Raw genomic sequence first — 24,128 nt, forward strand, 5'->3', positions numbered from 1 at the left:
TTACTATTCAGGAGCACTAAAGTTGTATAACTTTTAGAAGTTATTTTTTAAATTTTCAAATAGACTCCGAGTTCAATTGAGTAAAAAGTTAGAATAGGCATTTATAACTAAATAGAAATATGAGTGTCAATTTTTTTGTTTGTCTTCTCAAAACTATATGACTTTATAACTTGTTTAAATCACCCTAAATAAGTTATATTGTACTTTATAAACTTTAACAATCATTAAAAGAGTTTTCCAAAAAAAAAATAATCATTAAAAGAGTCAAGTTCTTTTTAAATAAGGTTTCATATTCAAATAGTATCATAAATATAATAATTGAAATTGAACGATAATCATTAATGCAAAATGTCCTAATTTAAGCATCAAAGATCTTATGAGAACTTAAAAAATATAGTGTGTTTAGACTATGTGATACATACACACATAAACATGCATGTATGTAGTATATTATGATATTATCGCATACAAGTTTGTGAGATTCAATCAACATGGTTCACTCATGATAATACTTTATTCAAAGATGATAAATGACAAGGGTTCATTGTATTTGTCATGACTTTATTAAGCATTGTTCATAGAGATTAAAAATGTAGTGTTAAATATATATATATATATATATATATATATATATATATATATATATATATATATATATATATATTTATTTATTTATTTATTTATTATTTTTTTTTAACTTAGCCCGAAAGCATATTAAGGGCTTCCTTAATCGTGATTTTTTAAAGATTTTTTTTGTGAGGTCTTAAATGAGGTGGGGGGAAGAGATGAAAGGAGAGAGAAAAGAGAGGTAGTATTGCAAGATTAAGTTTTTTGTGGGATCCACTAAAATAAAAAACAAAAAATAAAAAACAAGAAAATTTGTTTATGGTGCACGTTATACATACCTACCTCCCATATAGCCAAAACCTAACCAAACGTTCACTTTAAATTTCACATTAAACAAAATATTCAAGAGTTAAATTTCACATTAAATAAAATATCCAAGAGTTGCTATGGTTATAATATTGCTCTATGTTCATTAAGAACTTTTTTTTTTTGAAAATATGTTCATTAAGAACTTTAAGGAGTAATGTTATGTGTATTTTCATTTTATATTCTATTATTATTATTTTTATTCTTCTCCATTTCTTCTTCAAGACATTTAATAAAAAAAAAATTTACTCTATAAAAATACATTTATTATTTTCCTAAGCATGATAGTGGAAACTGGAAAGCAAAAATAACAAATGACCAATTTGCTTGGGAAAATCTAGTTTAGTAGCTTTGCTTTGAATGAAAATGGTTAAGACTTTTAAAAGTAATGCTACACTACATGACACCATCTGATTGAATTGGTTTCAAGTAACCAAGTAGGTGACGTTACATGTAGTTGAATTCATTACAGGTACGTAGGGTCAGTCAATTTGGTAATTTCCTTTCAAAGATAGTTTGGTCACAGTCACTGAAAACCGCAGTTTAATCCACATTTTAGTGATTCGAAAGTTGGGTCATCCAAAAAAGAAAATTGGGTCATTTGAAGGACTCAAACTTAGCTGGCTCAATGAGTCTAGTTACTTCATACCAATATCAGTTATCAACTAATGCACTTTCACAACTTTGGGGTGACAGTCATGAAAAGCAAAAGCAGATCATTGTAATACACTCTTCTCTCAGCTGAGGATTTTTATATAACAAAACACCAAAAAGTATATATATAGAAATACAAGGGAAATTTACAAAAAAAAAACGAGTAAATGAACAGTTTCTGAGCTTGAGCCTTGTTGTGCAACTCAGATAACCCCCCCTGCAAAAACCATAGGGACAATCAGACAGATGTCAAATTGAAGCAGACACACTCACTATACTTAACAGAATACCTAGACACAAACAGTGCAATTCACATAGATGTCCTTTGCTTGATGAAGCAATACATGTTTATTAAACAGCAGTGTAATGTATTTTGCGCAACTAAAATATGAAAGTGTGGTCACCAATGCAGTATGTGTGTAGTAGAAGATTTTCAGACTATACTAGAATGTGTGTACATACAAAAACTACCACTATGTCTCAACTCTCGAGTTTTATGTAGCATATACGTTTGATGCACAATGGTAAAATAATGTGTTCTTAGTTTATAAGATATCAAACACGTGGAGCATTGCAGAATCAGGGAATAGGCTCATCCAAAAAGTGGTAGGCTGAAAATTTACCTCTGGTGATGCAGTGGAAAATATACAATCACACAGCATTGGATGACCCAGACGCAAGAAGACCCATTTGTTCAGTAAGATGACTCATATGCTTCAGTTTATCCCATTCAACATCTTCCGTTTGTAGATCATGTTCCTCAACTCCATTTTCCAATACAACAGAATTAATATCATCGGTGTCTCCTGTGAGAGGGCTTGCTGAAAGAATTTGATCCCAGAAAACATCATTAATGCCTGGGAGTTTAGGCATCTCATCCATCAAAACATCAATGTCAGGGTCAGAAGAAAATCCATCTGGTACAATGTCATCAACAAAACCTGATGGTGTGTCTATATACCCCACATCCTGACTCTCACTCCTCATACGATCAAAATGGTTAGCATTATCATCTGTCATATGCCCCTGCGCTTGGAAAAAATTGGATAAAGCTTTATCCACCTTGGAACTAAGAGCATTCATCTCTGGGAACTTGGTAACTTTAGCATCATTGGGCACCACGCCAGATGAGGGCTGGATCTGAGAAACCGAAGTTGGATGGTGGTTGAAAGCAAGTCCTGTTTCTGATGCCAGATGGGGCATTGAGGGAGTTGGTAGGACCTCTGAGAGACTAACTCCAGAAATGTGATTTGCTGTTTCACCACTGTCTAATACATTTGGTGTAGAATGCGTGTTATCAGTTAAGAAACCGCTAGTATTGTTAAATTTTGGCTCCAGCCGAGCAGATGCATTTATTTTCAGGATTTGCCTAAGCAATGATTTTGCTGCTTCATTCATTAAAGGCTGAAACCTGACTATCTGTCCATCAGGTAACGTAGCTACAGGCTTAACATTAAAATTTTCTTCTTCCTGATTAGGGAGCCTCCTTTTCTTATTCACTCCAGAAATGCGCATGTTGTCACTCTGCTGATGAACCATCTGGGCTACAAAACTAGGGCTTTGCATGGCCTTTGCAAGGAATGACATCATTTGCTGCTGCCGCTGTTCCATCATATGAACCTTCTGCCCAACATTCTGCAACTGGTGATCTGTTGCCTGCTGCTGTTGTCTCAACTTCACAAGCTCCTGCATGAGAATATTTTTATCTCTTTTAAGCCTATCCACCTCTTCCTCTAGCCCAAATTTCCCAACTTCAACACATGATCCAACTGAACTGTTTTGAACTTGAGGCGGTTGTTGATGTGACTGCACATGCTTTCTCCTGGTTATACTCTTTAAGAGGTGTCTATGACCTCTAAGAAATCCCTCATTAGCAAACTCCCAGCGATCAGGGTCGACTTTCCTGAACCCCTGCTTGCCCAAAGATAAAAGCAGACTATAAAAAAAATAAAGGTCGCTCGCCAGCAACATATATGGAAGTCCTGTCAACAGATTACCAAGACAAGACATAAAAGCTATAACAGAGTTCTGACCATCAGGAGAAACCAGTGATGTCTCAGCTATAAGCAAATCTTGAAAGGGACCAAATAATGAAATTATGCAACATGCTTAACTTGATAGTCCAATAATTGCTAACATTATTTCAAAGTTCAAGATAAAGCAACATGAAAATAAACCCTTATATCAGGAATTTCTCCGATTGGTATTTTTCCCAACCTGATAAATCACTGCTAAAGGTTTCAAATTTGAAACTTCCTACTGCTGATTTGTTTTAAATAAACAATATGGCCGAGATGATATTACCAAAATCTACCCCAAAATAGAGTAAGTGAGTAATTTAGGGTTTAAATTAATTTATTTCCGCACAAAAGTTTTCAAAAAAAAAAAATCTAATATGAAAAAATAAACAGAACAAAATATATGGAAGGGTTATAACTTATAAGAAGAAGAAGATACTTACGTAAGTGTTCAATTGTCTGACAAAACTGGAGAAATTGTTGTGCTTGAAGTACTTGGGCAAAATATCTTTGGCGAACTCGGGGACGTTCCACACGACGAAACTGTTATTGCTCTTGCTCCAGGACACCACGGCGTCCGTCGACGGATCCTCCACCATATCGTACGTTTTGCTCAGAAAAGGCGGCGGCGAATTCCCGGCAGCCGCGGCGGCGCTTTCTTGACCACCGTCCATGTTTCCCGATTGTCCTCCACTTAGGTAGACTCGCCTGACGCTTCTAACGATCAACGAAATTGTAGATATTAGATCAGGATAGAGAGAGAGAGAGTGAGAGAGCGATGAAGATGAGAGAGAAAGAGGTATGGAGGAAGGGAAAGGAAGGAATGGAGCGACGAGTGACTGGCACCAAGCGGTGTTAAGTGAGAACGAGAAGGGTCTTGAAGGACTGGAACTTTGCTTTACTCTTTGGGCCCCTCAATATTTCTAATTGCAAAACACACCCTTTTAATGTTCTTATCTTTATTTTGCACCCTTGATTTTTTAAAATTGAAAATTTGACCATCAATGTCGCTATTCAATTTGCACATGTATTGGCTTTTCCGTATATACATTTCGTCGGAACAACTATCAATCTCTTTGGGAGCAACTTCATGGGCAACTTAGTTGGTCACAAAATGTGAAGTTTGAAAAGAAATATCAAAAATTCAATCTTATCAATAGATATTCTGTCGGGTCGGTATATGGGAGACCCCTGCAATTAGGGATTCAATCTTTATCTATGATACTTAGAAGATGAGGTCCCTATAATTTACCTTTTGTTTTAACTTTATATGTAGCGATAAGAGAATTCAAATTTTCGAAAATCAATATATCAACACAACCTCAAATAATATGGAGTAATAGATAATCCATAGCTTTGTAGTAAGGCTATTGGAGTATTGGTAGTATTCATCTTGTATATGAAAACCAATGATCTATATTCAATCTCAGAGCATCGCCATCAATGATGGTTGTAGGAAATAATGTCAAAAAAATGTCATGTTGGCATGAGAGAGGAGATGAGAGAGAGTGAGTGGAGAGCATCTGCAAATGAAAAATTTATTGCAGGTTAGTGGGTCCCATTGAGACAAAGCAACAGTTGATCATGCATGCGTGAGGGCTACATAGTGCGCCCAGCTGCACGTGCGCGCGAGTCAGGTGTGCCTGACTTTATACATATATATATATATATATATATATATATATATATATATATATATTTTAATCATTTTTTTCCTCTCCTCTCATTTTCTCTTTCCTAATCACACTTACAAAAATCACTTAAAAACATGAAGTAACTCCATTGATAAAGATGCTCTTAGTATTTTGCACCATACAACACTAACCCATTTACTTTACCATATTGGCTTTTAACATTGTTATCGACATTCATCCACTCACATAAGTTGCTCTTTGGGTCATTGATAACTAATTAAAACCTCATACTAATTTTAATGTTAGGGTCCGTTTGGAAAACATGAAAATGACTTCTGAAAAAAATTTATGGAAAATGAGTCATTTTTCGAAAAACAGTTTTATTTTCAGTGTTTGGATGTATTATGGAAAATTGTCTTTGTGTGTTTGGTTCATTTTCTGGAAAATGGATAGAATTGTATAATTAAACATTGCAATTGTTTTATTTAAAATATAAAAAATTATAATAGTTATTAAAATAATGATATTTAATACAAAAATAGAATTTATAAAAAAAATAAAAAATAAAAATATATCAAAGGTTTCCGGCGGTTTTCCCACCTCCTTGGTCCATGGTCATGGGTGATATGGCTTGGTTTTGGTCAAAAACATGTGAAACAGCTATTCTGGCGATTCCGTAAAATGACTTACGGAAAAAAATTCCGTAAGTCATTTTCCGGAAAAATGAACTGATTTTCCTTGGTCAACTGAAAACATTTTCTGTTGACCACATTTTCCGTACGTTGCCAAACACAGAAAACTCGGAAAATATTTTCCGAAAGTCATTTTACGGGTTACAAAACACACCCTTAAAAACTTTCAACATCACCCAACACTCCCCTACTATCTTATTAAACTTATCAAATGATTATTATGTAACTGAATATAATAATAATAAAATAAGATAAGAGACAAAGAATTTCTCCAAACCCACAACAAAATTACAAATATATAATGTAATTCAAAAATAGAAATTGAGACCAAAATTAAATTAAAAGAAAATCAAAATGAATAAACTTAAGTCAAAACCTCAACCCGATTTCTATATCCAAACTCAAAGTCAAACTATAAACTAAATTATAATAATATTTTTCTATATAAATTTATAAATCTCGAAATCAGAATCTAATATGGGTGTATCATGTGAGCATAAATATAATATAAACATAAAGGCAAACTATGCTGTGGATCCAGGTCCACCTTGCAAGGTGGACCTGACTACAAAATTACGTCGTTTTTGTCTCTTTTTTTTTTCTTAAAAAAAAATTAGTAAACATATTGCTGAATATAGAGTTGTCCAACAATGTGTGAATGTAGAGATTTCAAAGTGTGAATGTAGAGTATAGAAATCGTGAATGTAGATTTATGATTGTGTAAATGTTGAGTTGCCCATAAATGCGTGAATGTGGAGGTTTCAAATTGTAAATATGGAGTATAGAAATCGTGAATGCAAAGTTATGCATGTGTGAATCTGTAATAGAGTTAAGAAGTTCTAGCAACTTGTAGCCCTGTAATATATATGTGTATGTGGAGTTCTCAAGTTGTGAATGTGAAGTATAAGACCTGTGAATATAGAGTTTTGAATCTGTGAATGCATAACAGTGGTAATATAGTCACTAAACATATAATCCTGTAATGTGTGAATGTGGAGTTTACAAATTGTGAATGTAGAGTATAGTGTATGTGAATGTAGACCCATGTCCACATTCTTTTAGTTGAATGGAGCACATGTTTCAATTTATCAATTTTACTTTTTAATGTTGGTTTTAGAAAGTGAGATTATTTGTTGGATATTTAAGAGTCTATTATAAGTGTTCATTTTATTGAATGTTTTTTTTTTTTTGAAAACTATTCAATACTTATTATAATTGTTATATTGAGATTTTAAGGGGTGTTTGATTGGGGTGAATTACAATTTTATTCCCACGAAGGTAAGTAAATTTCTTCGTTCGGTTGGAATTACAATTCCTTTATTTTCATAGAATAAGAATTTCATGCCCCAATTTGGTATTTCAATTTCATGATTTTTAAGAAGAAAAAAGAAAGAAAATCTTGAAACAAAATTACTCCTATCTTTTTATAACCTATAATTGATGTATCGCCTCTCCCTCCTCATCATAGCGTGATGAACCTCTATAATGTGTTTTTTTAAATATATATGTAAGCTTTTTAAAAACTTAACATTTTATTATGTTTAATTAGGTTGTGAAATTTTATTTTTATGAAGTGTTTTTTGAGATGTGAGCTTATGAAATTAACACTTGACGAAGCATTTGCATGAAAATTAATTATAGTCTATATTTTTTTTTTTGAAAACAATTACAGTCTATATAATTCAATAGATACTGTAGATGAGTGGTATTTGAATTTTTTTTAATGCTTGAATATGTAGATGGGTCCAAGAGATACTTATCAGAATTATAATAATAATAATAATAATACTATTTATTCCCTTTCAATTATCATGCATACCAAACATTGAAATTGAAATTCTCAATAATTCTAGTGCTGCAGAGCAAACATTGTAATTTAAATTCACACTTTATTTTCCACATTATTCCTCTCATATGAAATTGCAATTCATTTTCCTCATAATTCCTTCCCTCCAACCAAACATCTGGTTAAAGTTATTTAATTTCTTTTAATTCATAGACTGTCCTTTTCCCTTTTTTTTTTTTAAATAAAGAAAACAACTCAGAATTGAAACATTTGGTTTAAAATTGGCCTGAATTAAAACCAACCCAAAATAGTTGGTTTAGTTTTGCTAACCAAAAATCGTCAATTTAGTTGTGATTTGATCTTTCAACCAAACCAAATCCTTATACGCCACCTTCGCATGTACGTGTTGTTATCTACATTATACCTATAGTTTTTACTAGGCTTTTTATTTTTATTTTTTTATTTTTTCCTTTTTTTGACTTATGTAAAAGTGGTCAACCAAAGGATTTTTTTATAAACTACAAATTAAATTAATTTAAATATTTCATTTTTTGGAGAGATGGGAAGGGTGACCCTAAATAATCATTGGTTATATCTATTAAAAGTCATTATGACACTGTCGTTCTAAAAAAACGTTACGAATATCCTTTTATGGCTCAAGGAACTCAATCCTTCGCAATTCCTCTTGGAAGCAATTTTAGCAAGCCGATCAACGACTTCATTGTGATCATTTTAATAAATAATGTAGTCTTAAATAATGGATTTTGTCAAGGATCATTCAACCATCCGTTGCATGAATTATCAAATATAAATGTGATGTGACATGACTCGAAAATGTGTACCTAAATATATATAATATTGTTTTGTCTTGTACTCTTGTCCTGTGGGCATGTATGAAGAGGACTTGGGGCATTGACGTATGAAGACTTGTGTATTTTTAAGTTACTCTTAAGGGTCAAAGTTTCACTTTTTAAAACTGTAGGGACGTTAAACTCATTTCTCAAATATTGGGGGCCAAACTAAAAAAACTAAGTCGGTACGTACTGCTGACACATGGCAGTTCAAGTCGAAATTGTACGAATCTAAACTGCAAGCAAAAATAATTAATTAAAAAGTTTTATAAAAAAAGTTTTATCTTATTTTTAATTTTTAATTTTTAATTTATATTTTAATATTCATTGGCGCTTATGAAATGGAGAGGTTCATTATCCTCTGGCGCCACCGCGTATCTTACCAGTAGAGGAAGAGCACACATCGCCGACGATGGTAGGCGGCGGCGGAGCTGATTGCATGCTTAGCTTGAGGGTTTCTTCTCTGTCGTCTCCGTTTTTTGGTACCGGTTTGAAGTGGAATCCGCCAAGGAGAGCGAAACCGGGTAGGGTTATTTCGCACTGCAAAGCGAGTCTGATCATGGATCCTGATTCTTTCCAAGTAGGTAAGCTTATCGGTAGCTATGGATTCATGAATATCACCAGGTAAGTTCGTCTCCACTGCTTGTAATTTCTGTGGATTTTCGTTTTTGTTTGACTTGATTACTAGTGGAGGCGTAATGCAACTCGCAGTTACTCGGGGCCGCAAGCTGGGATGGGGATGGGGATGGAATATTGTTCATCATCTCCAGAAGATGTTGGGCGATTAAGAATCCAGGATGTTGGAGAAGGAAATGTCAAAATTAGGTGATAATTTCTCATTCCGTTGGACTAATTAGCATGTTTACCATATCATATTTTTGTTCATAAAATTGATCAATATCATAAATGTCCTGTATGTATGAAAGAAGTTTAGTTAGAAATGAGCATATTAGGGATAGTTTCTTAATTGTGCAGGTAAAGGAATGTTTCCGGTTCACAAAAAAATACTCCAATGTAGTTTATTCTTGCTGCTGATACTATCACCTGCAGTGAATTTGCAGACTTTATGAAGGAAGAGTAGCTCAAGGTCCACGTAGAGGTACACCAGTTATTTTTAAGGTACTAATTCTTAGCCATCCTCTACATGGGAAATTCTATTAGGAGTTATCCAGCATGCACTGTTTGGTAATCTATCAAAAATATTCTCATTCAGGTCTATCCAGGTAAACAAGTTGGCGGTACTGAAGCTGATTCGATGGCAGCAAATGAGCTGAATGCTCATGCTTCCCTTCAAGTAATTTGATAATTCTTTGGTTTCAGTTGCAAGCACTCAAGCAGGTTTAAATTTGAGTATGATTAAGTATCCTGCTGAGATATTTGAAATGCCCACACTTTAACAGAGTAGTTCTAGAGGCATCTGTGAGAATATTCAAATACTTATTGGAGGATTTGAGATGAAGACAGGAGAGCAGGTTTGTTGTCTTCTATTTTAGCTGTATGCACATTTTTTTTGGGTGTAGGTCCAATGACAATAGTCAAAAGTTTATATGCCTTCTGTTTCCTCCAGTGGCTTGCTTTTAGGAATGATGGGAAATATACTGCTGCTGATTATGCAAGAATTGCAAGTGAGAAAATGCCAAAAAGTGATGGTGTAGGAAAACAGAAATTTTGGAATCCTTTTGAAAACGATGAAACCATAAAGCGTAGAAGATATTTTGTTACAAAGCTGCTTCGAGGTGCTATGAAAGGCCTATCCTATATGCATGATAATGAGACATTGCACCAAAGCCTTGGCCCTGCCTCTGTTGTTCTCAAGTATTCTGTCCACCTTCTGTTTTTATCTCTCTTCTTAATTTCCTTTTTGTTTTGGATTCTGAATGTTAATCATGCAACTCCTCAATTCATTTTAACGATATGGTCCAATCTCCTTGGATGACAGCACAATGGTTGAGAAAGATGCCGCTTATCTAGTTCCACGTCTCCGTGATCTAGCCTTTTCAGTTGATATTAGGTATGAACAAAGTTTTATTCATCAAAATATGTAGCAATTTAACCAAAACTTGTCTTCTTTGCAGCTATTAGCAATGCAATTCTGCTAGTGTTGTTTTCTCCACAACCTATCGGAAGTTAGACTATACCATTACAAGAATGTTTTATGATTGATAAGTTTACTAGTTAGAACTTTGATGATATCACTTCATTAAAAAAAAACAAAGCATTCACGTAGACACCTAGTGCTGGTAGGGGCTAGCATTTTTAATGAATAAAAATATTAACACTCAGCTAACTGTTGGTTATTTTATTATTGAACAAGAGGTGAAAAGTGTGCTGAACTATTTCCCTTTGCAGATATTCTAAGATTGAAGAAGGTCCACAGATACTGTCAGAGGGACTATGGAGACGGGCCTCTACTGCTGGAGCTTATAGTCCCATGGAGAAAAGAGCCTTTGGAATCGCCGATGACATGTAAATGTCTTAAATTCCACCATGCTATCAAATAAGATTTCCAGATTACTTTTTTCACTGCATTGTTCTTCTGGATTTTGCAGATATGAAGCTGGTCTTCTTTTTGCATACTTAGCCTTCATTCCATTTTGTGAAGCAGGAGTCATGGACAGTCTCTCTTTACGAGTCTGTCACAACTCACATATTAACCACTGGATTAGTCAATTTCTATTTTTCATAATGCAATTGAACATTATTTTTACCTGATTTATTTATGTACAAATCTGGAAAATGCAGTCTTAACTCAGTGATTATTATTGTTAACATGCAGAGACTTCTGGAAAATACTTTTCAACTTGATCTTGAAGCTATAAGAGAGTAAGAGCATTTTTACTTTTTGGGATTTATTAATTCATCTTGTATGCTTGGGCAAAGCTTATGATTTCGATGGTGATTAAAAGGAGTAGTTTACAGTTATGATGTTCTTAATCCATAGTCAACTGCAAGTTACTTAAGGATTATTAACGTAAATAGGCTAAATAGTAAATAGTGTTCAATTTATAATCCAATATCTTAGCCAAACATGTAAAAATTATTTAATATGTAAATCTGATTAACTAATCTTTTATACCCTGCGTTGCCAATATCTTCAAATAATTTTTCTTATTATATATAGTATTGTAGGTTTTCATCAAGAATTACTTGAAAAAAATATTATAGTGCTCAGTATTCTTGCAAGTTCTATTTTTAAGGGATGTTAGGTAGACACACACACACACATATTGCGATGAGGGTTCTGCTGGATGAAGGTTGTTTTGTATCCTGTCCTGGCAGGTATTGTTTAGCTGATGACCGATTGTTAGAAGCTGTCAAGTTCTTGGATCTTGGTAATGGTGCTGGCTGGGAGTTACTGCAGGTTAGTAACGTTAATCTTGAAAAGCAAAAGTGACCTGTATTTCTTTGATTATAGAGTTACCTAAAGTAGAGAAATGAAAGCAACTGCATATATATTCATTTCATTTTCTTTTCCAAAATTAGATACTTAGAACTGGATGACTTCTCCATGAAGCTTAATCCCCTTACACATGGGAGAAGTTTTCCCTCTGCTACTGTATGCATTTATAATACCAAGCTCTTAAATAATATATACACACTACTGGTGAACGAATTTTGTGACTATTAGTGGTAATGACTCTAGAGGTCCAACACAACCTACAGAGATATTAATGAGCATAGATAATTTAAAGAAAATAGATCGAGACAAGATTTTAAGCTCAACTAAATATTTTGGATGAAGGTTGCTAATGGTTAGAGTCTTAGAGAGAGCCCCCAATTCTTGTATTTTCTTCCTTATGTAGGACACTAGGCGAATACTAGTGGGGTAAAATAGGAAAATTACTCCTTTGACTTCAAGTAGAATTCATATCTTGGATGGTCTTCTTGGACTAATATATTTATAGATCACCCAGGTTCGGTAGTGTTAACCCCAACAGTGAAGAACATTGGGGCCTCTACTTTATGATGTGCATTGGGTGATCTCCACTTTGTGATCCTAGTTTGCAAAGTACCACAAGTAGATAAATTAGCCTAGGTTGCCTATAGCTGATCGACTCAAACTAATAAGGTCAATAGGCTGCTCCTATTGTGAGTCAAATTTAGAATTTTGTGGTTATCAACTCAACAGCTTGACCAAGTTGGTTGAGGTTGCCTCCAAGAATATTGTTTTTAAAGAGTAGTTTTCTGGATCCATCTAGAACTATCATTTCCACGGTGCAGGCAATGCTGGATCGTGATTTCCGGAAGAGGCCAATTGCAGAAGCTGTACTGAACCATCGATTCCTGAGTGGTGCTTTCCTTTGAGTTACACTTATAAGCGCTTATAGTTTGGTTAGTTTGTAAAACCAAACATCTGTCTCTACCTTTTCAGTTTTCAGACTTACCTATATGGCTATATATACACTTCATTTTTTTTTGAAAGGAGCCTATATATACACTTCATAATTTCTCTGTAAAACATTTTTTTTTTCTTCTGGCGAGTGAAGTCTTAATTAATTTGTTGCGGCAGTTTAACTCTTTTGTTGTAATACATTAATCAGCAATCAGAGAACAGTTGGAGAATAAGGCGATTTTATACAATAACATTTTGGCAATGTTTACTATAGGATTATCAGAACACATAAAATAAGATTATAAAATTTTAACAACAATTTTAAAACACATAAAATAAGATTAGAAAATTTTAACAACAATTTTTTAAATATAAAAATAATGACAATTTTACGTGCTTTACTCGATGCAAAATCATTGATAATTGTATCAAGATTAATTGTCTCTAGCATATCCTTCTCAGTACACAAAATCATCAAACATTCAAACTTTCTTGTGACATCTTTAGAAGTCTTTTTTCTCTAGAATATTTAAGTAATTATGACCTACTATTCTTAAAAAAATTTTATAATCAAATTTTATGTATTGTATAAAGCAAATCCTATGCATTTACTAATAAGGCAAATACTATATATATATATATATATATATATATATATATTAATCATAATCGAAATTGCAGAGAGAAATATTGACAAAAAATAGAATAATATACAAGTTACAACAGACAACAATGTAGTATACTAGGATGTCATTGATCAAAATTAGGAAAAAAATGGTTGAACCATGGGCTCTAGGCAGTTACTTAGCCCGTTCTTACCTGATCGTGCATGCTTAATGCTTTCTTTTGAGTTACACTTTGAATTCTTAATTAATTTGTTGCGGCAGTTTAATTCTTTTGTTGTAATACATTAATCAACAATAATAACAGTTGCAGAATAGGGTGATTTACTATAGGATTCTCACTCTGCACAGTAAACTTGTTTAGATTATACATACAAACATTACTCTAATCAGGCAACCTGACAAGAACCAACCACAATTTTTCGCCAACTCGAAGAGCCCAGACTTGAACGGTCATGTATGCTTTAAGTTGGTTTCTTTCTTTGATTCTATTCCAGGGTTTGGTGATAACGTAGGAGATTATACATACAAACATTACTCTAATCAGACACCCTGACAAGAACCAACCACAATTTTTCGCCAACTCGAAGAGCCCAGACTTGAACGGTCATGTCTGCTTTAAGTTGGTTTCTTTCTTTGATTCTATTCCAGGTTTTGGTGATAACGTAGGAACTGCTCCTGCTGCCATTGTCCTTGTCCATATCCCACCTGCGAAAGCTCACTAGACTTGTTTCAAGGGATGGCTCAATAATCATTACATTATCCATAGATCCCACGTTCTTGCCATTGCGAGAAGAAAGCAGTCTCTCCTCCTCATCGGTCAGAAACTTGACATCTCTTATTTGTTTCCCTGGAATGGAAAGTCGATTTTGACTATTTTTTACATCGCTCAAGGTTAGTGACTTTTGAATCAACAGGATCTCATCAGAAATGATAGCATTGGGTCCTGCAAGTTGAACAATTTTGTTCCTGAATTCTATAGGCATGGCGGGTGATGTGTTGGGGCCTTGATGATGAGATGATGACGACGCCGTTTGATTAGTAGCGTTATCGTCTTTTGTTTCCCACGACCTTATTCTTTTGTTACTATGCAACACCGAACCTTGGCTAGTTGAATCATCATCATCATCTGTCAACATCATGGGTCGTTTCTTGGATGATTTTTCTTCCCTCAACATTACCCCATTATCTACAACTCCTTTGTCCTTGGAAGACGATGCCCTTGGCCGCTCGAGGACGATGCCATTAGGTATTCTCGTACTCGGGAGACTGACTTGTTTTTCAATAAGTCTCTCAAGTTTTTCACGATCCATTGTACACACTTCAGCCAATAAATCTAAATCACTATAGTCCTCAGGAACCTCAATATAGGTTCCATCGGGAAGCTGCAGCTTTAACATCTTCTTCACCATAGCCTACACCTCATTCAATTCAACCAAATAAAGAAAAATCTCAAAACACGTACAATATATTAACCTTTTGAATGACGACCACAACACATAAAGTAAATGAATTGAAATTGGAAATTATGCAGCTGAGCATACATGAAATCCCTTAAACTAACTAAGGTAATTGCATTTACCTAACGTTGTTACTTAGAGACAACTAAGTGTGAACCTTGAAACAATTCAGTAAAGACTGAAGTTACAAATACATGATAATACTAACTCAATGGAAGAATATAATGGCGTAGAAAACTTGAGAGTAAAGTTGAATTAATTAGGAAAGTTTCCTAATTTTGTTATAACTAGGAAAAGAAAGGTTTTTTTTTTTTTTTTTTTTGGGGAAAAAAAGAAAGGTTTATTTCTATGATATCTACTCAGACAAGTATATATAATAAATTCTTTGTATATATAGTTTTTAGATACAAAATATCTTAATTATTACATTTATTAGTTATTTAACGTAACAGAAGATTTATAGAGGATCCAACCTTTAAAAAAAATAAAAATAAAAAATTCCTGCCATCACTATGCATCGCATTGAAAAATTTCGAATGTTTCATGCATAATTTTTCTTTTTAAATATGCATCTTAACCTTTAATTTTTTTTTAGTACATCTTAACCTTTAATTACTGGTCAAATATTGCATATATATTGTGTATTTAATAAATATTCAATGAGAAAATTTTGTAAAATTTTAAAGAGAAAGTGATAATAAAAATATCAAAATATAAAATATACGAAGAAAATTCGCAATCACTATTCAAGAATATACCTTGATGAAGCATATTTTATTGTATTTTATTTTTATATGGAGTATGACTCAGGTAAACCTCTCTTTTTCTCTATATTTTATTTCTAATTATTTAATATATCAAAATATAAAATATACCAAGAAAACTGACAACTACTGTTCAACAGGGTTGGTCAAAACATTTTATAGGAATTAAAAAAAAAGTCCCTATGTGAAAAACTAAAATTCAAATTTAATAATACTAACAAAATGATAATATCAAATAACATGAAATAATATTTGAAAATTTTTAACAATTTTTTAAAACAAAAATGATCATGACAAAAAATTTCTAAGTGTTTTACTTAGATACAAAATATAGTTACACCATGATTAGACAGTACTCAGTAACTCATTAATTATATATATAATTATGATTAAAAAATTATATATATTCTACAATGACAAAAATCATAGAATTAATTATCCAAATAAACATTACATATTTACATTACTCATTAGAGGATTATAGATTTATAGTTGTTGCCTGTGCAGAATTACAGAGGGAAATAAAGACAAGAAAAAAATAGAAGGCCAATGGGTTAGGTACTTAGCTATCCATTCTACAGTCTCACGTCGATTAGGCTTCATATATTCTTAATTTTTTTATTTTCTATTATAATTATAACATTATATATGCATGGGCCCTTAGCGGTTGCCTAACCCGCCCTTGCTCATGACCGGCCCTACTGTTCAAAGATATGCCTTAGGTAAATCCTGTCTCATTTTTCTAATATTGGGCATGTATCACCCAGGACCTATACCTGAAGGGTCTCTGCCCAACCCGCCCTTGCTCATGACCGACCCTCATGTTCAAAGGTATGCCTTAGGTAAACCCTGTGCCATGTATCGACTAAACCCTTTTTTTTCTCAATATTTTATTTCTTATTACCTAATGCCTATCATGGATCTAAGAAAAACAGCGAAATGACGTACTATATTTGCATCAACCATAACTCTTGTATAGTAATTTTAGGACAGAAAATGTTCCTCAATCGACACCAAATATTTTTCGTAAATAATAAAAATCTATAATTCAACTGTTGAAGATCGAACTCAACAAAGGAAAACAGAACAATACAATGTCAAAACTCAAAAAATAATAATACTAATCAAGAAACAAGAGAAACTTTAACCATAAAAAAGTTAAAGTAATTTACCTAATTAACGTACTACTTTAGAAAGATGTAAGAGCGAAAACTTGAAGCAATTCAACACTTGTAAAAAGATATGATAACACTGAGAGAATGTTATAAAAAACTTGAGTCTAAAGTAGGATTACAAATATTTATAATAATAGCATAGTTTTCTAATGATGTTAGAACTGTGATTTATTAGTTATCAATTATTATTAGATTTATTTTGCTTTTAATGTAATAATATGTCTTTCCTAATTTCTTATTATCAACGTTAACTGTGGAGCCGCATAATCTTTTTCCCTATTTTATCGGAGCTAGCAAATCATCGATCCCCTTAAATTCTTAAATTCATTAACTATCTAAAACAACATTAATAAGGAAGCATGTTGTTTTAAAAAAAAAAAAAAAAAAAAAAGAAGAAGAAGAAGAAGAAGAAGGAAGCATGTTGTGAACTGAGATGTTTTTTGCGTTGATCATTTTGTGGTTCTTATATCGTGGTGCAATTGGTATATATAATAATATTGGTTTTTCAATTGTGCAAATATGATAATATCCGATGTTTATTTTTAAATTAAGTACTTCAAAGTATATCAATGTAAGAATATATAGGAGATGTTCATGTATAGGTAATTGAATGTTAAATTTGTTTATCTAAATTGGTAATTCAAAGTATATGAATACAAGATAATACTCCGTATAAGAGATATTAGTTATAATTGTCATTAAAATAAATGTTGATAATTTTGAAAAAACACTAGTCTATATACCTAAAAATGATAGTCTAAATAAATACAACTTTTTGTTTGAATTTCTCGAAATCTTCGTAATTTTCTTTTGGGTAGCATTCATCTTCTTTTTTATTGGTAGTTTGTCATGTGCAATTGGGTTGACTTTAATTTAGCATGGTTGGGGAAGGAAGGGTGGGGGTCCTAACGAAATCGGACGCTTTGGTTACGAAGGTTTTTAAAGCTCGCTACTTTCCAAATGAATCATTCCTGAACGCCTCTATTTGTGCTAATCCAAGTTATGTTCAGAGGAGTGTTATGGCAGCTCAGAAGCTTATTAGAAGTGGGTGCAGGCGCAACGTTGGTAATGACCTTGACATGAATGTATGGAATTCCCCATGGCTCCCCGACCATAATGACCCATCTCTCCAAACTATTTTGGTTCCGCACCTCACTAATTTGAAAGTGGCTAATTAACCTGATAGACCACAGTACGAATTAGTGGAACTTAACTTTGATTCATCAGTTGTTTAATAACATGAACATTGACTTGATCTTAAAGACACCCATTAGACCGGATTTTGTTGATTTATGGTATTGGCAGGGTGATATAAGGGATTGCTACACAGTGAAGGAAGGTTACAAGCGAATACATGAACTAATTATGATTGCCTCACTCTGGAAGCTTTAAGCCCCCGTAAATGGAAGAACCTGACTTAAAGAGCCCTAACCCATAAGGGAGGCATTCTGCCTACTACCACCCAACAAAGAGGGGTAGATGTCCCAATAGACAAAGAGGGGTAGATGTCCCAATATTTTCTAACGTAGATACATGAAAAATTCAAGGGGAAAAAGTGACATTTTTCCTTGAATACTATTGACTCTGTTACAAGGTAGTATCTGCCAATGCCCCCACTGGGAAGGGCCATAACTATGCCGCTTGACCACAAAGCCTTTGACTTAATTCTAAATTAATTGAAAGAATTCTACTATGTGTACTCTCAAATTCTACTCACTTTTACTCCATGATGTGACAAATAATAATAGACTATTTTCATCAGGTGAGTCCCAAACAATATGTCTATATTAAGAATTTGAAAATGTAACGTTCAAAAAAAAAAAAGAATTTGAAAATGTATCTTCAAGACTCAAGAGTGATTGGATTTTGGGGAGAGTGATTGGATTTTGGGAGTTTTTTATTGACATAGAAACTATGGGGTGGGTTTTTAACCATTGGTTAGTAGAGTTGTCAACAAAAAAGTAAAAGATGTTTCTACAAGTGTGCCTAGTAGGCATGCGTAATAGGCTTATGACATTTTTTAAAAACTTTGTATTTTTATTTTTCTTTTTTCCCCTAACCCTCTATTTCACATGGCTTGTAAAAAACTTATAATATATATAATTGATGAAGATGCTCTAAGTATTTATCGTTAATCCATTCAATATTATGGATATACTTGTTGTGATTGTGTTATATTATCAATTCTCCTCTTACTGTGTAGTTAGTTCTTGAAATTGTAAGCAAGAACACATGATCAGGCTCTAACCCAGTATGAGAATTACGCCCAATGTAGGTAACTCCTTGTAACCACCTAATGTACCGCTGAGTCATTATGATGTATCCTTTCACTATCCTGTCGAACCGGGTTGTGAGGCCCCTTCGGACAAGAAAATTTCACCTTGGTGGGCAAGTATTTTCCATCCTACTTTTTTCCCTTCATTTATTTTTGCATTGACATTCATGAATCAGTGCATTTACACAAGTAAATTTTGCTACAAATAGGCGTTTTTAATAGTTTTACATTGTTGGTAAAGCTTACGTCCAGCATTTATACAAAGGGAGAACAAAGAAAAGAGAACCCTCAGGCACTGAGTGACAAGGAAATTATGGAGGACAACTTATATTTGCGCACTTTACTGGAGCCTTGGGGCTGAAACACGACTTCTGTGCTAGATCGAACGCAAACTTCGTTCCACTCAGAACCTGAAGCTCCTTCACCATGATAATCTCGAGGGGAGTAAAGAACTTGAAGTTTTGAATGAGCTGCATCTCGAGTAGAAGAAGCTTTATGAGAACACGGCAAAAGGTATAATTGCAAAAGAATAGCAGAAACACAAATAGGAAATATCAGCCCGCCAGAAATGACGTGTGAAAGATCCGAAACATTCAAGAAAAATAACGCTAGAGGAGGTGCACCACAAGATAAGCTCTTTGGGCATATGCCTCGAAGACGTTATACTGAAATAAGTTGCACAATATAAAAATATAGACATTGATTATCACTTATCATCCCTACTCAAGATAATACTCTGCATTTTATGTATTTATTTGTTTTGTGTTGGTAGAGATTTCACATTCAATGGCACCAAAGGGCAACTACCAAAAACTTACATAAACATATACAGCAAAGCAACAAAAGCTTAACCAGATCACAATACAAGTTTGAGTAAAGTCAACTGAAGAAAGAGAAACCATTGACTAAGTTAATAATCTGCTCTTATAGGCGTACTTTTTCAATTCCACCTAAAGATACTGCTAATAACACAATGATAGGAGAAGGGAAAAGGTAAATCTCAGATCATTATTTGAACTCTTCTTGACTAGAAAAGAGCAAGCCTATACCACATGCTAGAATATTGCAATTAAAATACTCAGATTTGGACATATAAACACGCCAGATACCTAGTCCAAATGGCAACATCTTCAAGAAAGAATACTTTCTGTGACATACAACAAGAAGCCAAAGATGATGAAAACTTACCTAAACCAAACATGCTTGTCTTTTGGATAGTCAGCCGACTAACTTTTGATCTCTTGATATTTCTTAATTCCAAAAGATCATCCTTATCTCCTTTGAATTCCACAAACTCTCCTAGGACAGATTTATTACTTTTAAGCTTCAATCTGCACAGATCAAATGGAAAATTTTCACCAACAAATATTCATAATAATAAACTGAGTTCTGTTAAATGCATTACTGATGAACAAATAGTATGAAGAATGAAGTCCCAATCACTAGCAAAAATGTAAAACAAGAGTCAAAGATATTAAAAAGAAAAAGAAAATAAGGTATTTATCCTCAGGGACCCCTTACTACTGCTACAATTTTACACAAGCTTTGTTTCCTTTCCTGTGCCTTATATTTCCAGGAAACACAATGACGGAATTATCCTCAAGACTTGCTACTAAAAACTCCCACTGGAGTTCTTTGTTAACACCAACCCTGTCCCACCTTTTAATACAGAGACACAGGGAGAGTGATGAAACCTTCAGGTGATTTCTGCCATAATTTGTTCAAAAATCAGAGCAAGCTCTGGTTACAATGCAAAGTAGAGCTAGAGATTTTATTCTGGATGAATGTAATCCTGTTATATTCAACCACAACTCAAGCTGTTATATACGTGTTTGTGTGGTGTGTGCGCGTGACTAGCTGTTAAAATACCAGCCAATGTAAATTACAAATGCAACCTCCATAAGAATGCTAAGAACCAATCCAAACTACTAAAATTAGTAGGAAATTAATTGCTAAAGCTAATGGGAAAGCAATAGTTGAATCCTTGTGCACCAATGCTCCCCGCCACATATCTGGTGTGCCAGCATCTTGTTCTCCATTACCTTCTTTGGTTTAGTTTCCCTTCTTCGTCTTCTAATTCTTTAGAGCTATCTTTATTAATGCACACAATCATGACATTATGATGTCAAATTATTTCTTATCTTCACCACTTACCACTAAAAATATCCTCAGCCTGCAGTTATCAAAAAACACTTCAACTTGCTCAAAGAGTATAAGGGAAAATTCCAAGACATCAACTGTGAAGTTCCTCTTTTTTTGTCGTGTGCGTTGGTTGGGGTTGGGGACCGGGTGGAGGGTGTACTGTTTTTAGTTTGCTAGCAGACTGGAGGTTGGCAAATACATCATCATAAGAAATGAAATGGGCAACTCCATCCAGTTACATAATGCATAAAGGAAGAGGGGATCCAGTTACAGGAAACATCAAGGATGAAGAATGATAAAAGATGTAACTGAACAAACATCAAACAACAGACCTGTCCCACATTGGAGCTGTGCTGAGAATGGAATTGAGGCTCTCATGTATTGATTCCTGCATTTCCTTCTTTCCACCATGAAATGCACCTTTCATCCAACCAGAAAACAAGCTATTTTTTTCAGGCTTTAACTGTATCCACTGGTCATAAGTTACCACCTCAGGAGGAAAAGAGTCAGCATGAATGGTTCTGTGAAAAGGGAAGCAAGCTGAGAAACAATATCTAGTGAAGACAGCAGGAGCATAAAGCTGAGATTTCATTAAAATTTGCAAGATAATACCGTAAGGATCTAGGTATATTATCATGCGTAGAAAAGTAAAGTGCAAAACTACCTAGTACAACTTACTATCTAAAGTTGGAGACACTAGGTTAAACATTTCAAATTCAAATAATCTTTCATGAGTATGTTAGCATACTCCTAGTCACCTTGGAAACCTAAAACCACTGCAATTCATGCAACACACTTATCAAGCAATGAAGCAAATAGAATAGAACTCATTACTAGTCATCATCAATTGGAGTGGAGACAACTTTCCTAGATGCAATAGTCATCCATTGTCTAAACTAGGAAGGTTCCCAACAAGAAAACATGGTTGGCCCATTGTCAAAATCCAAGTCAACTATCACCGGCACATATTAACAACACCCCATGAATTATATAGGAACTCTAAATTAAGTCACCTTATGTGTATCAGAACATCTGAATGCATACCGAAAATTGGGATTTGGACATATGACCTTGCATGAAAAATATCCTTCTGGAAGAGCTACTCCCCTTCGCTCGAAATATGATTCTAGGACAGGAACTAGTTCTTTTGTTTCAGCTACCTGAAATTCAAAAACATGATATAGTGGCATGAAGACAGAGAGAAGCCCCAAAGCAATGGGGTGAGAAGAGTCCCACTAAAATTCTAGGAAAATATGCACTTATATATTCCAAAAATGAGCTTCCAAGAAACACTGGAATGACTGGATGTGAAAGATGTTTAGTAATGAGAAGGTCAATATACCCAAGGTAGCATTTAATAGAAGAAACCAAAGCTTTTGGCTACGGTGAACGTAGCCCAACAGAATGGAAGCTTGCCACTTGCCAGTGATAATGGCATGGACAGAGCAGGATCTTGTGGCCTTGTAGGGGATAAAGTAGGTCAGTAGCAAAATACTTCGAAAGCAAGAAGGAACTAATTCTGTAGAGCTGATTCAGGAAACAGACCATAAGCATAAAGAAGCATGGCAAACAAATCATTAACTTCATCAGGTTATGGCATCATCCAGATATCAAATGATATTGAATTTAATAGCACTGAGATGATAACCAGAAATGATTTGCAACTTACAGGATCTGGAAGACGCTCTGTCTTGTGCTTATCTCCACCCATGCATTCCCAATTTCCATCCTTATCAACAGATACAAATCCCGAGACATTCTTCACAGATATTACAGCAGCTTCTCTGGAAATTATACAAAGATTTCAACAGAAAATAGAAGGAACCCAAAAGCAAATAATAAAACATGTCTTTAATAAAGTCATACACTATTTATGCTAGCAATTTTTTAATGGCAAACCTTTATTAACAATCACATAATCTCTGAAGTAAATTAACTACCAGCTGGGCAAGTGTAACAGAGCATGTAAAATAGACAGTTTAACTAGAAAATGAAAAAAAAAAAAATTGGATGAAGAGGATAGAAAAAGCACCGCTGAGTGACGAGAACAATATCAATATTCTGGGGCGATCCGGAATCGGCGTCTGGAATTCGGAGGCCAACATAGGCCTTACCACCGTAAAGCTGTTCCAACCTACAATCAAGCGGAACTCACTAGTCACTACTCACTACCATAATTCTTAACCAGTAAAGCAGTAGTGAATGGATGAGCAAAGTGAGCGACTGCCGGAAAAGAGAGAGAAATTACCGTTTGGCGACGGAGAAAATGGCGTTGGCAGGGTAGGTGCCGACATCGAGATCGTCGCCGTTGGAGAAGAAGCGCCGGAGCAATTGGAAGATGATGATTCCGATGATCAGCTCAAACCACATAATTTCTCACTGTTGTTACTCCCGCCGTCGGCGATCGATGATCCTTTTAACAAGGATGAACTCTTCCGTAGCTTGGTTTGCCGGTTTCGAACAATGATCCTTATATCATCCCAGTTAAGGAAAGCACAGTATTTTATTTTTTTATTACTACTACTCTATTATAATGTAGTATTTCATAGCTACTTTCTCAACCGGCTTATAATGTAGTATTTCATAGCTACTTTCTCAACCGGCTCGCACCCACTCCTTTCCATATGGGAGTACAAGGGGTGCCCCTAGACCATCTTGGCACCTCATTTGGTTTTAATATTATTATGACATGACTATTTTTTATTATCCGTCAACAAAATCGTTGAAATGCTCTTAAATACAAAGACATTTTGATTTTTTTTATACAAATAGGTTGACCCTTTTTTTT

The 24,128-nt window shown here is 34.1% G+C and overlaps 4 protein-coding genes across 6 annotated transcripts; 1 reads left to right on the forward strand and 3 right to left on the reverse strand.

Moving 5' to 3' along the window:
* Positions 1 to 1,549: 1,549 nt before the first annotated feature.
* Positions 1,550 to 4,439, reverse strand: LOC116020114 (heat stress transcription factor A-1b). 2 transcript variants are annotated; one of them, XM_031260601.1, is made up of 3 exons: positions 4,049 to 4,439; positions 2,211 to 3,498; positions 1,550 to 1,804 (listed from the first exon to the last, which is right to left on the reverse strand). In XM_031260601.1, exons 1-2 carry the CDS (start codon positions 4,277 to 4,279, stop codon positions 2,239 to 2,241), a joined length of 1,491 nt encoding a protein of 496 aa, XP_031116461.1. In that variant the 5' UTR covers positions 4,280 to 4,439; the 3' UTR covers positions 1,550 to 1,804; positions 2,211 to 2,238. The 2 variants fall into 2 exon arrangements, with proteins under 2 accessions (XP_031116461.1, XP_031116462.1); XM_031260602.1 differs by having other exon boundaries at positions 2,211 to 3,569; positions 4,049 to 4,179.
* A 4,466-nt stretch (positions 4,440 to 8,905) lies between these two features.
* On the forward strand, positions 8,906 to 13,083 carry LOC116020784. 2 transcript variants are annotated; one of them, XM_031261311.1, is made up of 12 exons: positions 8,906 to 9,192; positions 9,280 to 9,393; positions 9,630 to 9,687; positions 9,782 to 9,862; positions 9,969 to 10,040; positions 10,136 to 10,383; positions 10,508 to 10,579; positions 10,918 to 11,034; positions 11,118 to 11,199; positions 11,345 to 11,391; positions 11,848 to 11,929; positions 12,790 to 13,083. In XM_031261311.1, exons 1-12 carry the CDS (start codon positions 8,981 to 8,983, stop codon positions 12,871 to 12,873), a joined length of 1,269 nt encoding a protein of 422 aa, XP_031117171.1. In that variant the 5' UTR covers positions 8,906 to 8,980; the 3' UTR covers positions 12,874 to 13,083. The 2 variants fall into 2 exon arrangements, with proteins under 2 accessions (XP_031117171.1, XP_031117173.1); XM_031261313.1 differs by having other exon boundaries at positions 9,036 to 9,152.
* A 980-nt stretch (positions 13,084 to 14,063) lies between these two features.
* Positions 14,064 to 14,936, reverse strand: LOC116020488. Its single transcript, XM_031260961.1, has one exon. The coding sequence runs from the start codon at positions 14,934 to 14,936 to the stop codon at positions 14,064 to 14,066; it is 873 nt and encodes a 290-aa protein (XP_031116821.1).
* A 4,382-nt stretch (positions 14,937 to 19,318) lies between these two features.
* LOC116021232 lies at positions 19,319 to 23,809 on the reverse strand. The gene is made up of 7 exons (XM_031261846.1): positions 23,589 to 23,809; positions 23,373 to 23,474; positions 23,010 to 23,124; positions 22,385 to 22,500; positions 21,673 to 21,861; positions 20,387 to 20,529; positions 19,319 to 19,668 (listed from the first exon to the last, which is right to left on the reverse strand). The coding sequence occupies exons 1-7, from the start codon at positions 23,708 to 23,710 to the stop codon at positions 19,487 to 19,489; spliced, it is 969 nt and encodes a 322-aa protein (XP_031117706.1). The 5' UTR covers positions 23,711 to 23,809; the 3' UTR covers positions 19,319 to 19,486.
* Positions 23,810 to 24,128: the final 319 nt, after the last annotated feature.

Source organism: Ipomoea triloba, chromosome 5 (genome assembly GCF_003576645.1).
Source record: "Ipomoea triloba cultivar NCNSP0323 chromosome 5, ASM357664v1".
Classification (NCBI taxonomy): Eukaryota; Viridiplantae; Streptophyta; class Magnoliopsida; order Solanales; family Convolvulaceae; genus Ipomoea; species Ipomoea triloba.

Excerpts from the sequence above, each read along its gene's own strand:
- LOC116020114 (XM_031260601.1), bottom strand. The coding sequence starts at position 4,279 with ATGGACGGTGGTCAAGAAAGCGCCGCCGCGGCTGCCGGGAATTCGCCG. Across the intron at positions 3,499-4,048 it reads TCAGACAATTGAACACTTAC|GGGTTCAGGAAAGTCGACCC; the intron begins GTAAGTATCTTC and ends TTGGGCAAGCAG.
- LOC116020784 (XM_031261311.1), top strand. The coding sequence starts at position 8,981 with ATGGTAGGCGGCGGCGGAGCTGATTGCATGCTTAGCTTGAGGGTTTCT. Across the intron at positions 10,041-10,135 it reads AGATGAAGACAGGAGAGCAG|TGGCTTGCTTTTAGGAATGA; the intron begins GTTTGTTGTCTT and ends TGTTTCCTCCAG. Across the intron at positions 11,930-12,789 it reads CTGGCTGGGAGTTACTGCAG|GCAATGCTGGATCGTGATTT; the intron begins GTTAGTAACGTT and ends TCCACGGTGCAG.
- LOC116020488 (XM_031260961.1), bottom strand. The coding sequence starts at position 14,936 with ATGGTGAAGAAGATGTTAAAGCTGCAGCTTCCCGATGGAACCTATATT.
- LOC116021232 (XM_031261846.1), bottom strand. The coding sequence starts at position 23,710 with ATGTGGTTTGAGCTGATCATCGGAATCATCATCTTCCAATTGCTCCGG. Across the intron at positions 22,501-23,009 it reads CAGAGCGTCTTCCAGATCCT|GTAGCTGAAACAAAAGAACT; the intron begins GTAAGTTGCAAA and ends TTTGAATTTCAG. Across the intron at positions 20,530-21,672 it reads ACAGCTCCAATGTGGGACAG|ATTGAAGCTTAAAAGTAATA; the intron begins GTCTGTTGTTTG and ends TGATCTGTGCAG.